Source organism: Passer domesticus, chromosome 11, assembly GCF_036417665.1.
Source record: "Passer domesticus isolate bPasDom1 chromosome 11, bPasDom1.hap1, whole genome shotgun sequence".
In the NCBI taxonomy this organism is placed as follows: domain Eukaryota; kingdom Metazoa; phylum Chordata; class Aves; order Passeriformes; family Passeridae; genus Passer; species Passer domesticus.
Genome location: NC_087484.1, coordinates 3,292,217 through 3,307,912, shown reverse-complemented (window position 1 = coordinate 3,307,912; position 15,696 = coordinate 3,292,217). Strand labels below are relative to the sequence as shown.

The window sequence follows — 15,696 nt, the reverse complement described above, 5'->3', positions numbered from 1 at the left end:
ACAAAACTTCATTTCCAGGACAATCACCTACTCCCTGCCTTGATGGCAAATATAAACTCCACAAAAAGAATGACTGGAAGATTCCTGAGATCTATGTTCCCATTATTTCTTAGAGTAATTTAGTTTAGTAATATTTTTATAGTAATTTGTCTATTGTCTGTAGTTTACAGCACCCAGCAAGGAAACCATGAGAGCTGCTGCACAAGTGAAACTTCAGAATCAGCTGCCAACACTGATGACAGAAACAGAGAAGAAAATCAAAAAGGTTGGAGAGGGGGAGATATAAAATGGAATACATGAAGCAATTTTGTTGAAATGAGCTCAAGTGCAGCTATGAAATGCCTGTGGTTCCTCCTCTGTCAGGAGACTGACAGGAGGCCACAATACCAGAAGTGACAGAAGCCAAGATTACAAATGTGGGAAATGGATTTATAGAAAATTCTCAAAGCCTGACAAAAAACTCACAAAATATACATCTATATACAAACCTTAAAATGAAAATTACTAACTTAAAAATATCATAAAATAAAACAAACATTATTAAAACAATTAAACTAAAAACAACTTTCAAAAATAGCCTTACAAATAAAACTAGATACTTAAAAAAATACAATTATAAAAAATACATTATCATAAAAGCCACACAGAATAATTTTAAATCATGAACTTTAAAACATTTACAGCATTATAACTAAAACTAATAAACAGAAAAACATTTATAATCTATTATAATTAAAAATTAATTAAGCTGCTCTTATAACAATTGGTGGTACCAAGTACGAACTCCACCTCAGAATCATAGTGATGGACTCCTTAACTCTTTGAAAGGAAGAAAGAAACCACCTCTCAAGCATTAAATCCGAGCTACTTTAAGAGCAATATTCAAACACCAGCCAGGAAAACTGGAGGCTGTTAGTCCCACAGTACATCTCTCCTTCCTTTTGCTGCACCAATATGATACAAAGCTCAGAAGGATCTGACTGGAGGCACCTGCAACAGTTAAGAGGCCTTACACTCTAAATTACCTAGCTTTTGTTAGGCAGGTGAATGGTCCATAACACTCTTCCTGAAAGAAGGTTTTTCCCTTCAGAATTCAATTTATAAACTTGCTCCTGCCAGGCTGCGATAGCGGCTGCGGTACCAACCTGAGAATGATGACTCCTGGAATTCCATTCAAACCTCAGCAGTCAATGGGGAGCAGACAAACGAGCAGAGATAAAAGTTCCACCCAGGTGCAAAGAGCAGGGACTGCAGGATGCCCCTGATTGTTTTTACAGGGGCTGCAGTCACCAGCCTGTGAAACAGAGACTGCACAATCCCCTCGCAGCCTGAAAACCTGACCTGGGCTATCCACAAGCTGGGAATGCCTCAGCTCCACAGGTATCTCCAAGCAAAAGGAGCCTCAAAAGACAATTTATTATGGCAAGGACAATTTATAATTTGCTGAGATATATTCCATTTGGTAATAACTTATTAGGAGGCCTTTTTGGAGACGGTGATCCTGCTTACCTTGAAGCAGCAGCTCCCCTGTAAGTTAATCACAACCAGGCTGCCTTGGTGTCACCCTGGCTCACCTCAACTCACCCACATAAACTTGTTTTTGTGGGCAGTAAAGAAATACCCAATCACAGCTCAACTGAACTGAAATTGTCTGCAGGCAGCAGCAGCTCCATTGTAAACAGCTCTGCATTTTATTTATTGTTATAGTCCTTCTCACTCACACTGCCTGACAGACAAGCCAGGTGAGGACACCAACATATTAGAATTTAAAAAGGGAAAAACGAAATACTTAAAAATCTGCCTTCCTTTGAACAAAGCACAATATGCTTCAGTTGAAAAGGAAATTATCATTTGCCTAATACAAAAGAAACCCTTTGTCCCAATCACAGCCTACTCTGAAGGAATGACTTTCTTCCCTCCCTTAAGAAGCCAAATGGATGCAGTGCTGTAATTTTGGAGAGCTTTACACAGTGTGTTAAATTACAAGACAACCCATTGTGGGTTTATCAAATTGTGAGCCAGTGTGTGAGACAAAAAAGATTCTCATTGAGAGTGGGTGATAGAGTCTAAGTCACACAAAATTCAGACTATAGTATGCTAGAACACAGTGAAATGAAAGATTGGTGCATATATTATTCCAGGAATACTATGAAATATTTGGTAGTGAGCTGTAAAACCTTCCTACTTGGAGATGTACAAAAAATCCCATGAACAAATACAGTGGTTCATTTGCTGCATTCTTCACCTACTGCCCACCTGCTTTGACTCAGAATTTCCTCTCACAAAGGTAAAAGCAAGGCTGAGAAATTCACTAAGAGCACCACAGGAGCATTCATGTTGAGCAGCAATAGACAGACACTCCCCTGGACACCACTGCTGGTATTCAGTGATATCATCCACCACAGACACTCACTCATCTGATACCAATCAAATTAAATTTTCATCTTGCTTTGTTAAAATTCAATACCAAATTAAAAAAAAAAAAAAGAGAGCATGATCAAATAACCATTTAAAAGCGCAGCAAAGACACCTTTAATTTTAAGGCAACATTAATAAAATATTATTCTTTTGACAATTACTGTTGAAGTCATATTTTATCCAAACACCAGATGCCCTGGAGACAATTGTCATGCACTCACCATACTGGCAGCGAGGCCCCTGGAATCCTGCAGGACACTGGCACACCTGGGACCCTTCTCCAGAGCACTTCCCTCCATTGAAGCAAGAGCCAGCAGTGCAGAGCACTAGAGCACACAAACAGAATGGGACAGGCTGTTTCAGCTGATTTGGTGCCAGGGATCCTCAGAACTGCCTTTCTGGCTCAGTCCTGTTGCAACATGACCTTCCAAATAGCAAGAAACCCAGATTTTTATTAAGTGCAAAGGCTGGACTGCAGCAGGACTTGGAATCATAGGTGTAACTACCTTGTTGATATGAAAAAATTTAATAAAAGTGAGACTTAGATATTTCAGTTTAACTTGAAGGTGCTTCAGAGGCAGAAGACAGGATTCAAAGCACTGCCTGAATCCAAAATAAAATAAGAAAAACTGCCAGACAACAATGGAGGAATGGTTAAAAACCACTGATGCACTGGGAGATATTATATATGTGGAGGGGGAAAGGGAATTACAATTCTTCCCTTCCTCTACCACAGAACAGTTTTATTTACAACAACTTAAATTCCACATGTTTGAGCCAAACTTGCAAAGAGCATCAAATACAAAAGAGTAATTCAACCACTTTGGTGCCTTAAAGAATTCAAAGCAAGTCTGCACTGCTATTTCATGAAGAAAATTTCATTTTGCCACTGGTGCTCACATACCTTAAACTCCTTTACACCAGAGATTAAAACACAGATTGTAAACATATTTTTGACTTCTTACAACTAAACAGGTGCACACTAAATAAGCAGATTCCGGCTGAAGCTAACAGGAATACCTCTCAGGCTTGTTTTGTGTTTTAACTACAAAGAGACAACCATAAAAGCAAGCTCTCTGAATGCAGCCCTGAAGTTGGTACGAAGATTAAAAAATAAATAAGAACAGATGCTAACTTTCATATAGCAAACACAATTACTGACTAAACAGTAACAAAACTAAACACTGAGTAGGTTGCCATCTTCTACTGATGTCTTGTTAACAGTGGCTGAAGTGCTGCCTTATCATTTAAATTAAATTCCATCTTTTAAAAACATCCAATCATTATTAGAAATTGGTGATAGAAAAGGGTTCTCATCAGATGGAGAACCACAGGGTAGAAATAAAACTGCCTCAATGGAACCAGTACAAGGGAAAATGCCAAAACCAGTCTGACTCCACAGTGAGAGCTACACCCAAGAAAAGTGCCTCACAGCAGATTTCTCTGCATAATTTGGGTAACAGCAATAAATTTGGTTGGCCTGTCAAAGCCAGGCTGGCACAAAAAATGCTGCAGCAACTCCAATTAGAGTTTAGACTGTTAATCTAAATTGTGTGGATTAAAATTAGAGCTATTTGCTGCTTTTACATGAGCGCTTTTATATTTTCAAAGGACATTTCCTCCCCCATCACTGGGGAAATGCCAGTTATACACCACAAGAAACAAAACCCTTGTATCTAGAAGTGGGGATTCAGTAGGAAGGCACGGCCTGAGGATGTCACTTTGTGGTTTTGTCCCAGTTTTGTCCCAACTCACAGTGCAGACAGCCGGGTTCATTGTCCTGCTGGGCCCAGCCGGGGCAGCACTTGTAGACAGTCTGCTGCTCCATCCTGTACACCTGCTTGTAAACCGTGTAGTAGCCAGACCTGTGGGGAAAGGAAGGTTAGGAGAGCAACCACAGCTCCCATTCCACTCACTCCCACCTCACCAGCAGCACACTGTACTTGTATGTCATATTTAGGAGATTTTTTTTCAGCCTCCATCAGGAGTTCTCGTTAAAAACGAAGCAAAACAGCAAACTGCATCTTGATAACACCCAATACCTCTGACATGCTGTGTCCACACATTATTTTAAAGAATTTCTATTCAGGCTACTCAAAGGTGAATTTTTTTTTTCTTTTTTTTGCAATCAGTTTTGGGTTTAGCTGTTGGGGGAGTCAGATCCCCCATCAGTTCCAAGCATGTGACAGAAATAGAAAGAAGTTCAATTTTTCAAAGTCAACGCCTTGACAGCTGGGCTTCACCTGCACAAGAACAAGACAGGAACATTTTCTGATAGTGTGAAATTCTGAATCTAAAGCCAGCCATGAAGCTCATGAGCAACGCAAAACACATTAAAAAGTCACATTTTCTACTCAGCAATAACAGATTTCAAGTCAAATCTCAGGAGGACACTATGTCCATAACCACACATTTCAGATGAAACAGTTGACAACTTATCTCCCAAAAAAGTTAAAGAACTTGCACAAAGGTTAGCAACAAAACCCATTTATAACAATAGATAGTACATTACCTTCTCTCATAGCTCACACACCACCTCCTCTTGGTGCAGCCTTGCTTCCACATCTTGACCATCCGACTGAAGGACTGAATACAGGGCTCCTGGTGCCCCACCAGAGCCAGCTCCAGCACTGGGCACACATTGGGCCTGGGGGGGCAAAGAAAAAAAAGAAATTTATTTCTAACACCAAATTTAGACATCTAGAGAAATACACATAAAACTCTGCTGGGTGTAAGAGTTTGAACCAGGATTTCTACTGGTGTTGGAACACACTGCAGGTCCAAGCCTTAGAAGGCAGCAGGTGAACAGTGCACTGAAATTCAGGATCCACACAAGTCAATAAAAGATTTACCACAGATTCAGGGGCAGGTAAGATTTATCTAAACTATTGCTAGGGAAACTATATATTCTGAAAGAGCCCCCCTTGCTATCAGTCCCCTCAGGGAAACACATGAAATTGGTAAGAGGAAGTATCCTTGTTCTCTGCTGATTATTCCTAAAATAACAAGACCAAAATAAAAGCGCTGCTTTGGAGGATGATATGTAATCTTCATCCTGCTACCTAGCCAGAGTTACAAAAATAGCAGGATTGCAGGAGGTATGGAGGGTCAAAAAAAAGGTTACATGCTGATGGTTTTGCAGAGATTTTGTCTGCCTTATCCCAATTTCTTTGCCCTGGTATAAATCAGGAAATGCTGCATGACAGAAAACAATGGCAGCAACATTCAAGGTCTAAATAAAACCATAAAGAATGAGGAGTTTTGTCATCTTTGAAGGCAGGAACCTGTTGTGACACGAATGAAATTAACTCGCTGATTTTTTTTGAGTAGTTTATAGATTGTTAGTGCAATAATTTAATCACCAATTCCCCAGGACAGCCTGGTGAGGCTTTGCAAGCACAAGCCTCAGTAACTCAAACACGGGGGGAACAGGGACCTTCTATACCCACCCTGGCAACAACACCATTCAGCAGACAAGTCCTTCCCCAAATTTCAGTCTGAGCACTCTCCAAGCTAGAGAGTGATCACATAACACACTTGTTTCCTCTGTCACAGGTGGGAACACGACCCTGTGCTAGAAATACAGGGGGTGGCACTAATAAGAGAGCAGTTCTAGCCCAAGAGCTGCCTGGCAGCTGGTCATCATCACTTACAGTGGATATTGTTCACCTCTCATTCAGGATTTATGGTGGTTTTTAACTCCTATGAAGCCTGAACACCACACAAGGTAGCCTTGCTAACGAGAGAACAACTTTCACCCACAGGTCTTCAAGTAGTTTATAAATATCATTAAATGAAGCCTTCGCAGAACCAGAAAACACTATAACCATGATCCATTTTCCTGCTGAGCTGAACACTTGGAAGAAGCCCTGCCTGGATCAAATCCCACAGGATTTGACTGGACAACAGTGCCGGTGCTGTGCAGAATGCTGACACCACCCCATGGAGAATGGCACACCCAGCCAGGTCTCCCAAAGCCACCACAGCTGCCAAGGGAGCACCTGGAACATCATCTCAGGGTAAAGAGGACCTCTGCCCAACAAGGACACTCCAGGAGGAGGAACAGAGCAGATTTAAGCACAATCCAAACCCTCAGGAATTCAGGCAGCCAACGTAAAGGAAGGCAGGAGAAGAAAGCCCAGAGCTGTAAGCTCTCCTTGTCCCATATCACCATGGAAAAAAGTAAAGAGTCCTTTTGTACTGGAACACCTGACCTTGGCAGAAGTTACTTTCCTGAACTAGAATATCTGTTTCTCCCAGGCTTTAGAGCATTAGAGCAGTCATCATCATCCCAAACCACACTGCCAGTGGACATCCCTCCATGTTCTTCCTCCTCTATTCCATACTCAATATTGCTCTGTATTTCCCATTCCTCAGGTCTGCCCTGGGTGCCAACACCTCAGAGCAGAGCAGGAGATGTTCACAGCCCAGATCCAGATTGCCTCAAATTCCTCAAGCAACCAGCCTTCCCCCTCATTCCCAGTGTCATCTCCATTATTTAGCAATCCTTCCCATGTCCCAGCTACCCCTTCCCTCCAGAATTACCTCCCCATTTAACATATTTAGCTGAAGTTCAGACCCATTGTTCCCAAGCCATTCTTAGCACAAAGTCTGCCATTTGTTTCCCATCCAAAGAAGATCTTTGTGTGCCCAAAATCTTGCCTGTTTTTCCTCCTTTCCATTACGTCAGTTGGTCTAATAAAACCCTTGCCTTACTTAGCAACCATGCCTCACTTAGCAGGCTTTTTTAAATGGCTCTCCCTCCAGTGAATAGAACATCATGTTCTGATAATTCATGCATATCTCCTTTTATTAGAAATGCCTAAAACTTTCCAGATAAAGGTACATTCATATGCATCGCTCTTCCATAAATAAAAGAGGGGAGCTGACAATGGTTGTAATGACACACTGAGCCCATCCCACAAGTTCCTCCTCATGTGATATTGCCATGTTTCCAGGAATAGCAGTATTGACTTCTAGGATATGGTTAATGGGAACAAATGACGCTCACAGAACAAAACAAGCCAGCAGCAGAGTCATATGTTTATGAAGATTTATTCAAAGTAAGCCATTCCTCCTCGATGCCCTTGGGATAATTTAAAGGCAGATATCAAAACTGCTGAAACACTATAATTAAATTGCAGCAATTGCATAACATGTAATCCTGTGCTGGCAAAGCTGGGAATCAAACATGCCCTCTCCAACAATTCAGCATCCTCACAGCTCCCACACACAGTCAACACGGCAGTTTTTGAGCCATCTGACTCACTTGAGACCTCCAAACCTCAGAGCAGCTCCTGGAACAAGGCTACAGCTAGTGAAGGTACAATCCAGCACTGTGGCACTCTGCTAATTAGAGACCATCCAGGACTAAGATGAAGCCCCAAGTGGATGTAGTGGTGTATCAGAGAACAGCTCCTATTTTACTGCCGTGCCCTCTGCATTCAGAAGATGTTTCTTAACAGGAGTTTAAGTGTTAAAACAAGCAAAAGACTCAAAGGCATATTATGGGCCACGATTTGATTGATACACCAGTCCCTTTAAACCTTTTTGCACTGGTGCTCTGTGCTAGCCAAGGCTAACACCAAGGCTATTATTAGCTTGTCAGTCTGACTCAGGCAAGGCAGAAAGCTCTCGTAATATTTGCATTAGGAGACTGCCCTTTAAACAAAGACACCCTACACACTTCCAGCTCAAGACTTGAGATTCTAATGAACAGATAATTAGACCAACACGGAGCAAGAGCAGCCTGGGCTAATCATATGGCTGTGGTGCCTGTGAACCACTGCGCAACGGGAAAAGTTCAGAGAAAATTAAAAGCATCTCCAGGCGGGATGTAATTCATTCCTGTGTTTGGAATTTTAAAAAGAAAAGGAACAGATCTAGCACAAAATCACAGAATAGTTTGAGTTGGAAAGGACCTTAATGATATTCAGTTCCAATACTCTGCCATGGGCAGGGATACCTTCCACTGTCCCAGGCTGCTCCAAGCCCTGTCCAACCTGGCCTTGGACACTTCCATTTGTAAAGGTCCATCATATCTCAGTGACAGGGACATTTTCTTTTTCTGCCCATCACCTGGAATGCCTAAGTCGATCTCTCATTCTACCCATCTACTTTTTCCCAGCTCAATACAAGCAGCTGAAGGTAGATTTAACAGCAGTGAGAGAGCAAACACACATCAAGATATCCCTAAAGATTCCTTTCAACAGCACAAACTTTAAATCAAAACATTAACGAATACGAATTTGGCTGTCTGATTTCAGGTCTTTCCACAGAGACTCCCTGAATGACACCACCTTCTACACTAAGGCAGACAGCTGTTAGCATCTCCCTAAAAATGAGATGTTGCAGCCTGCATTGCCTCAGCTGACGAATTTGCAGCCTGAACACTATTGATCTTCCCATAAATCAGTCAATAGATGAAAACTGTCATAAGGAGCGACTTGCTGGAATCCTGTATTTTCAAAACACTAATTGGTTGCTGCTCCTTTCCCTTACACCGTTATTAAAAGTTTAGAAAACCACAGTCTGCTTACTCAGTTTTAGTTTGAAAAGATCAAATAAGAGTTTTCTTAAGGGAACCAAGAATACAGTCAGGGCTAAATTCTCCACTGCTGTGATGATAACTGGTTTTGCACTAGAGATACACTGATGTTGATCTGAAAATAGTTGTACACTGCTACAAAGGATTTGGTTAGGAACTTTTCAGGTTAACTGTCTGAATCCCCTCACATCTCCAACATCACCATTGTCTTATAAAAAAGACCTCTAGAAAGACAAGGTGGCACCTTTCAGAAACATGTGGCACTGCAGAGGAGAAACAGCCAGCAGCATGATGCTGTATGCAAAAGAGATGTTGCTTAAAAGTTTTTAATCTATATCATCTCAATTGGAAAAGAGTAAAAACCAAATTTTATTTGAACACAGGAAAAGTCAAATCAGGAAATAGGCCACAGAAACAAAAGGTCCAAAGAACAAATTACATATATTGGCTTATATATATAAATTTTGTCTCTAGATACATATTGCTTAATAATTCACAAAGGCCAGAATGACAGAAAAGGCTTTTATTTTTTTTTTTTAACTGCCAAGCTCCCCTTTTTACCCTTAATCTATTTTAAGGCTCATTTCCCTGATCAAATTAATCAGCACTACCAGAGACAATTAGGACATCCTGCTCCCTTGACCACTAATCAATCCCTGCTCTCTCCCGATCCTGTATCAATATTTGTGATGTTCACAGCCCCTCTGGGACACGGACTGTAAGCACCAAGCTCATTTAGATTAGGTCTCATTATCACTGCTGTTCTCTGGCTCTGTGGATGAAGGTCCACCACACGAGGCTGCCCCATCCCACAGGTTACTAATGCACTGCCATGTCTCACTCACATCCTCCCTCTGATTAGATGGAGCAGCTAAATAACATGAGAGTTCCTTCAGCCTTTGTGCCCTGCATCTAGATGAAGAGCAAATCAATAGGAGATGATTAATTACACACTCAGCTATTATAACAACAATAAGATTTTTAGTTCTTGCCGCTATCAAAGTGCAGCGCCTGTCGTTTACCTTCCACTTAACCATCCTCCTCCCTCCCCCAGGACAGAATAATCTATTTTGGTTGGCAAGAAAAGCAGAAGATAAACATGCACATCCAGATCATTTAACTATGGTTGGCCAATCCATCTTTTTTTTTATTTTAAAATCAGGGAGTGATTTTTTTTTCTTTTCGTGATTTTTTTTTTCTTTTCGTGATTTTAGAAATCATTATTTTAGTGTCACGTAGATGCAATCCCCAGCAACATCCAGTTTTATAGTTCTGTCTACTCCATCCAGGAGAGTACCAGTGACCAGGCCTGCAAACACTCAGCTTTACAATCTTAAGGACCAGTGTCCCAAAGATCTCTCTCTTAATTAGGAAACCATATGGGATATCACATAAAGGAGGCTAAGAAATAGTTGGCAAGCACTCATTGTTAGGACAAAGCAGATAAGGGTCCAAAATCCACACTAAATTGAGGCGGTAAAAGTGTGAAAGCAGAGAGGAAAGCTCTAGGTGTAATTTCACATTAACTACAGTCATGCCATTACCAGTCCCCTGCAGAGGGGTGTGGAACACCCCAGAAAACTCCAGCCCCCAGTAAACCTGCAGGTGCACACACCTGAGCTTCCTGCAGCAGGAAGGCACAAAGGGACCTGACGTTAAAATATTAACATAAAAATCATTCCAAGTGTCACACCACGTTGTCACAAGGAGAGAAAGCTCGCTCTGGTTTACAGCAGGTGCCACACTGTTTGACAATTAAATGACTTAGAAGGCACTGAAATCCTCAGTTCTATTTCAGCAACCTTATCTAGGGATTGTTCACTGCTTTTTTAGTGCCTGCCAGATTTCAGCAGTTTCAAAGCAAAACTTTTTTAAAGCTTACTTTTAAAATAACATGAAATATACAAATTCCAGTCAAACTGAAACAAGCATGATTACGTCTAAAGTATGTGATATATGTAAGAAAATCCCTAAATGCCAACATTTTAGGTGTTAAAATATTCCAAGTCTTTTACTCCCCTATAAATCGTTAGCTTGATACCAATGTCCATTTTTGAGGGGTTTTGTTTGGTTTGGGGTTTTCATTTGTTTGCTTTAACATTAAGAAAACTTGGTTAAGCTAAATATTTAATTAATCTTAACCACAGAAAAACTAACAGCATTAGTGGATTAGTGTTCAAGAGTGGCAAAGTAGAAAGGGGAAAATCTCAGTTTATATCTTTTGGATTAGAAACTTATGCTGAGGTTCTAAATGACCCACAGTTCCTGGGGTTACTCTACAGAGAGAGATGGACAAGCTTTGACTCACAGTTATAAGATACAAGCAATATAATGATGAGAGAAGTTTATACTGCTGTATTCTTCACCATTGATGGTGCACTGGTCAGGCAGGGAGAGCACCAGCAATTACAAACAAAAGGTCAACCACTGAAGAGTCTCCTGAGGGTTGAGGTGTACAAAACCTCATTTTCTACAGAGGAATATTCCAACCTGAGAAGGCCAGGCCCAAAATACCCAATTGTTCCATAATTTATGGGGATTTCTTTGTTGCAAAACAATACAGAGCACCCTATAAAGCCTCTTTTCAGACACTTCCTGAGATATTATGGTAAATTTTCAATATTGAATTAGGTCATGTACATAAAAACATGGTCTGGGCATGGCATCTTCTTCTAAACAAGACTTTGTGCCAAGTTCTGCTCTGACTTACAAAGGCAAGACAGCAAGGTGTCTCTACTACAGAACACAAAAACAAGTGTCAGCACCCTGACTTGAACAACATTCCCCTTTCCACACACAAATATTCATCCACAGGTCAAAGGCACTGAAATGGAGCTCAGAGCACACATCACAGCCCACATCATCTCACAGCAAAGGCAGAAATATCAAGTTCCCCTCTCTGGAACAATTAATGATTAGTTTTAAAGCAAGGCTAGAAACTGGAATCCAAAGCACAAACTGCATATGTTCAGTACATCATTTTAAAATGCTTTGATTTCACAGTAATGAAAGGAAATTTCTTTCTGCTCAGAAATAAATTAAAAGCAATAGATTTGAGAGGGAATGTAAGCAATAACAGGCTTGAATTTCAGAGGAAGGAAATCTATTAACTGTGTTCAAAGAGAGAAGGTATTTAATTGGTGAATAACACAAGTCTGCAATATGGGCTGTTGACCCCCTGGGAGCCAAAGTGTCACTTCCATCAAAGTTCTGCTAAAAATTCACCTCGAGACCAGGTCTGCCACCACAGAATCTCATCCCTCCTCACCAGGGGGTTTCTTCAAATTTATTAAAAATATTCCACAGCCTGTCATACCTAGATCATGGCATGCCTACAACTAGGAAAAACAGGCCATGCTGGATGTAAACAATGCAGAAGAAAAGTCAAAGCAAAAACCAGGCAATTTTCCCAAGAAATACTGCAAAACCACACTTCAAGCACATTAAACTATTGCAAAAAGAACTAAACTACAGCAACATTCCTTAACAATTACACCCAAAGAAACCTGACAAGCTTTTTCCTCTTAGAGTGTAATTTTGGAGAGTAGTGTGAGAAGCCAAATCCCATTAAAAGTGAAGGGGCTTTCTTACCTTAAATGTGTGGATTTAAGAATCATACAGTATGTGTAAGATACTGTGATTAAGAGCAGGAAATTTCCAAACCTCTTGTGAGATTTAAAACCATTTTATGATGTCTCTGATACAAACCCAGGAGTTTCTAGAACTGGAAAATATTTACAGTTCAAGTTCATCTTTGATAAATATAACAACTTCAGGCTATCAGATTTTATTATGCTGTCTTACAGCTATTTCAGAGTTTAAGAGAAAGTCTTGATCTCATTTTTCTCCTGAAGAGCAGGAAAATGTCATAAATCAGGAAAAGCACAGTACCACCATGACACTCATTCATTATCTTTAAGTCTCCTGACAGTGAATATACTGGGGCAGAAAAAGAGGAAAAGAGTGCTTTGCCATCTGTTAAAAGACTGAATTCAAAATTAATATTCCTCTAGGAACTGTGAAGCAGAAGCTGGAAGTGCAAAGTCTTGAGGAAGGGGATTCTGTGCTGTGGTGCTGACCAGCATGAGCTCTATCTGCTGGCAGCATCCTGTAGTGCACAGGCTAAAAATGACTATTTCTGTTCAGTGTGATGTTCACATGCACAAAGATCAGAAGCATCTCAGTCTTCAACTGCAAACTCAAGGATTGGGGAAATGAGGGGATGAAACCACCACGAATTTTATGCCAACGCATTCAAACCATGCTTACTAAAATCATATTATCCAAGCCCCAAAGGCTGGAGTAGCTGCTGCTCAGGAGGAGTCAGGGTTTGCTGCAACCCTATGGAGTCTGAGCAGACAAGACTGGGAAGAAGAGTTTGAGGTTTCAGATGAAAACTAGTTAGGCCAAATTCAGTAGCCTAAAATCAAAATTTGTCAATGACTCTCATTGACAAATCCCTTCAAGCAAGGTTTAAAGAGAAATACTTAATCTCACTTGATGCACAAATTTAATACAAAATTAAACTGTGGTGCAAATCTGAATACACCACTAGCAAACCAGGTCCTTATTTTCACCAGAAAAACTTGCAAAATTTTTTAACTACAAAATCTGCAAGTCCAAGATAACCCATCCAAAGAAGTGGAAGGAGATTCCACTACATTATTCAGCTCAGCTCAAAAAAGGAAATATACTTTATGCCCTTATTTAATGCTAGGAAGACAAGCTTTCCTCACACCTGCAAATTGACATCACTGGAGGTGAAAATAAAGTATATTAGCTAAACAGCCAATACATTGAGACAATTTCTCACCAAGAAATGATTACACAATCTACTTTTCACATCATTTGGACAGTATTGTAACAAAATTCCAGGCTCCAAGTTTAAGTTGTATCTCCATATACTTTATGGAAGCATTTCTCATTTTGTTTTCTGCGCTGCATTCCAAATATTCAAATTGATGTGCAATTTGTTCCGCTGTAACAATCACAACTCAGAGGCATCTCCTCATATGGAAACGCTTTGCACAACAGCAGTTAATTCTTAAAATGCATTCCATCAAAAAAAAAAAAAGTGGACTTTGCCTTTTTTAATTATGCCTTAAAAGGAATTTTTATTTATGTCACTGGAAGATAGTGTCTGCAGCCACATCTGTTGGCAGTGGTGCAAAACCAGCCCTGTGCCATTGTACCCAACAGCTGGAACAGCTGAAGGGCCAGGGTCACTCCGGGTTTGCAGATGCAGATAACATGTGGATGCTGGAATTTGCTTTTGGGAACGTGATTTATCAGGAGGAGCACAAGAAAGCCGATAGTGCCCCAAAGAATTGAAGAAGCTGGAAAACAGTAACTCAGCCAGGAATCCAGCTCTGCATCCAGGTGTTCCTTGGAATGCAACCAGATTGCTTGTGGAGAAAGTGAAAATATGCAGATACAACATGTGAGCAGTAAAGAAAAACCCTAAGCAAAAGAGTTTTATTGCAAGATTGAGACTGGACCCTCTAAAAGCAAAGCAGCCCCTCAGATGTCATCCTGGACCTGCAGAGCCACAGAGCAAGTCAAGGGGCTTAATGCTGACAGGAACAAAACTGATCTCCTGCCTTTTCCAAGGAAGTCCTCACTCGCCTCACCTGGGACAAGAAGAATCCATTCTTGAGCCTTGTCCCAGCCCTAACTCTGAAAGGTGATATTTATTGCACAAAGGGGGTTCCCAGCACATAGATCATAACTCCACTGCCTCTGCCCTGTCCTACACCCCTAAATACGAGCAGACATCTGTGCTGCTCCAGCCCCCAGGGGAATGTTTGTCTAGGAGAGGATTTACCACTTCTGACAGCAACTCAAGTCCTCCTTTAGTTCCCATTTCTGCACTGTCCCACGACTACCCCCTGATTTCTGTGAAGCCCAGTGATAGATAACCACACATCACACTTGCATTGTCTTACACATCCCAGTTTTGGGCCAGAGAGTTCACTAAAAAGTGTTAAAAATGTGTTTTTTATCATGAGACATGGTTAATTCCTCATTTAAAGGCCCACATATGCTCTACAATGAAAATGGCATATCTGCTCTCTGGTCATTCCAGAGTTCTCTGAAGTTCTATTGGAGGATCATCAAGGGCTAATTGTATGGAAAAGCAGTTGATAGAAATATCATTCTCTAATCTGTTCTACATTAAATCTCCTCAGGGGGCTTGGAAGCAGAACACCAACATCCACACAGATCCCTCCCATTTCCAGCTAGGAGCAAATGTTCAAGTTAGCAACAGAACAAAAACAATTATGAAGAATATCCTGTATAGCCTCAGCCACATAAGATCTCAATCAAAACAACAGCGAAGAACACACTCAGCATGGTGTGTTCCAAGGGATACATTTGCTGATTTCATTGCCTGCAGATGACAAAAGTCAAACCAGAATTGTCAGAAAAAGGTGATTTAATAAAAAAAAATCCTCCTGGACATGTCACTGTTTCTTGGTGAAAGCTGGCAGACTCACTCTGAAGGGTGGTGACGTCTTGCATTTGTGCTTACACCAAAGGTAAAGTCCCTAAACAGCAAAAAAGTTTGGAGCAATACTTATACTTGCCCCATCTTGGGAAAAGCAGGAAGAAAGGCAGTAATTTCAGGAATATGAGCCTTGGGAAAAGCACTCCAGGCTCTGGCAGAGGTTTGGGTGGCTGCTCCTGACTGCTGCTGGCTGACAGTGCACTGCTGCTGCCAGTGACTCCAG

At 40.9% G+C, this 15,696-nt stretch overlaps 1 protein-coding gene across 1 annotated transcript in view; it reads right to left on the bottom strand.

The window, feature by feature from the left end:
- The window catches only part of LOC135278610 (multiple epidermal growth factor-like domains protein 6), a 186,418-nt gene that overhangs the window by 169,148 nt on the left and 1,574 nt on the right, over positions 1–15,696 (bottom strand). Inside the window, exons 2-4 of the mRNA XM_064385192.1 lie at positions 4,931–5,065; positions 4,174–4,283; positions 2,640–2,744 (exon numbers count right to left, since the gene is read on the bottom strand). Of these exons, the coding sequence (XP_064241262.1) occupies positions 2,640–2,744; positions 4,174–4,283; positions 4,931–5,065 (350 nt within the window). The remainder of the gene's footprint in view (positions 1–2,639; positions 2,745–4,173; positions 4,284–4,930; positions 5,066–15,696) is intronic.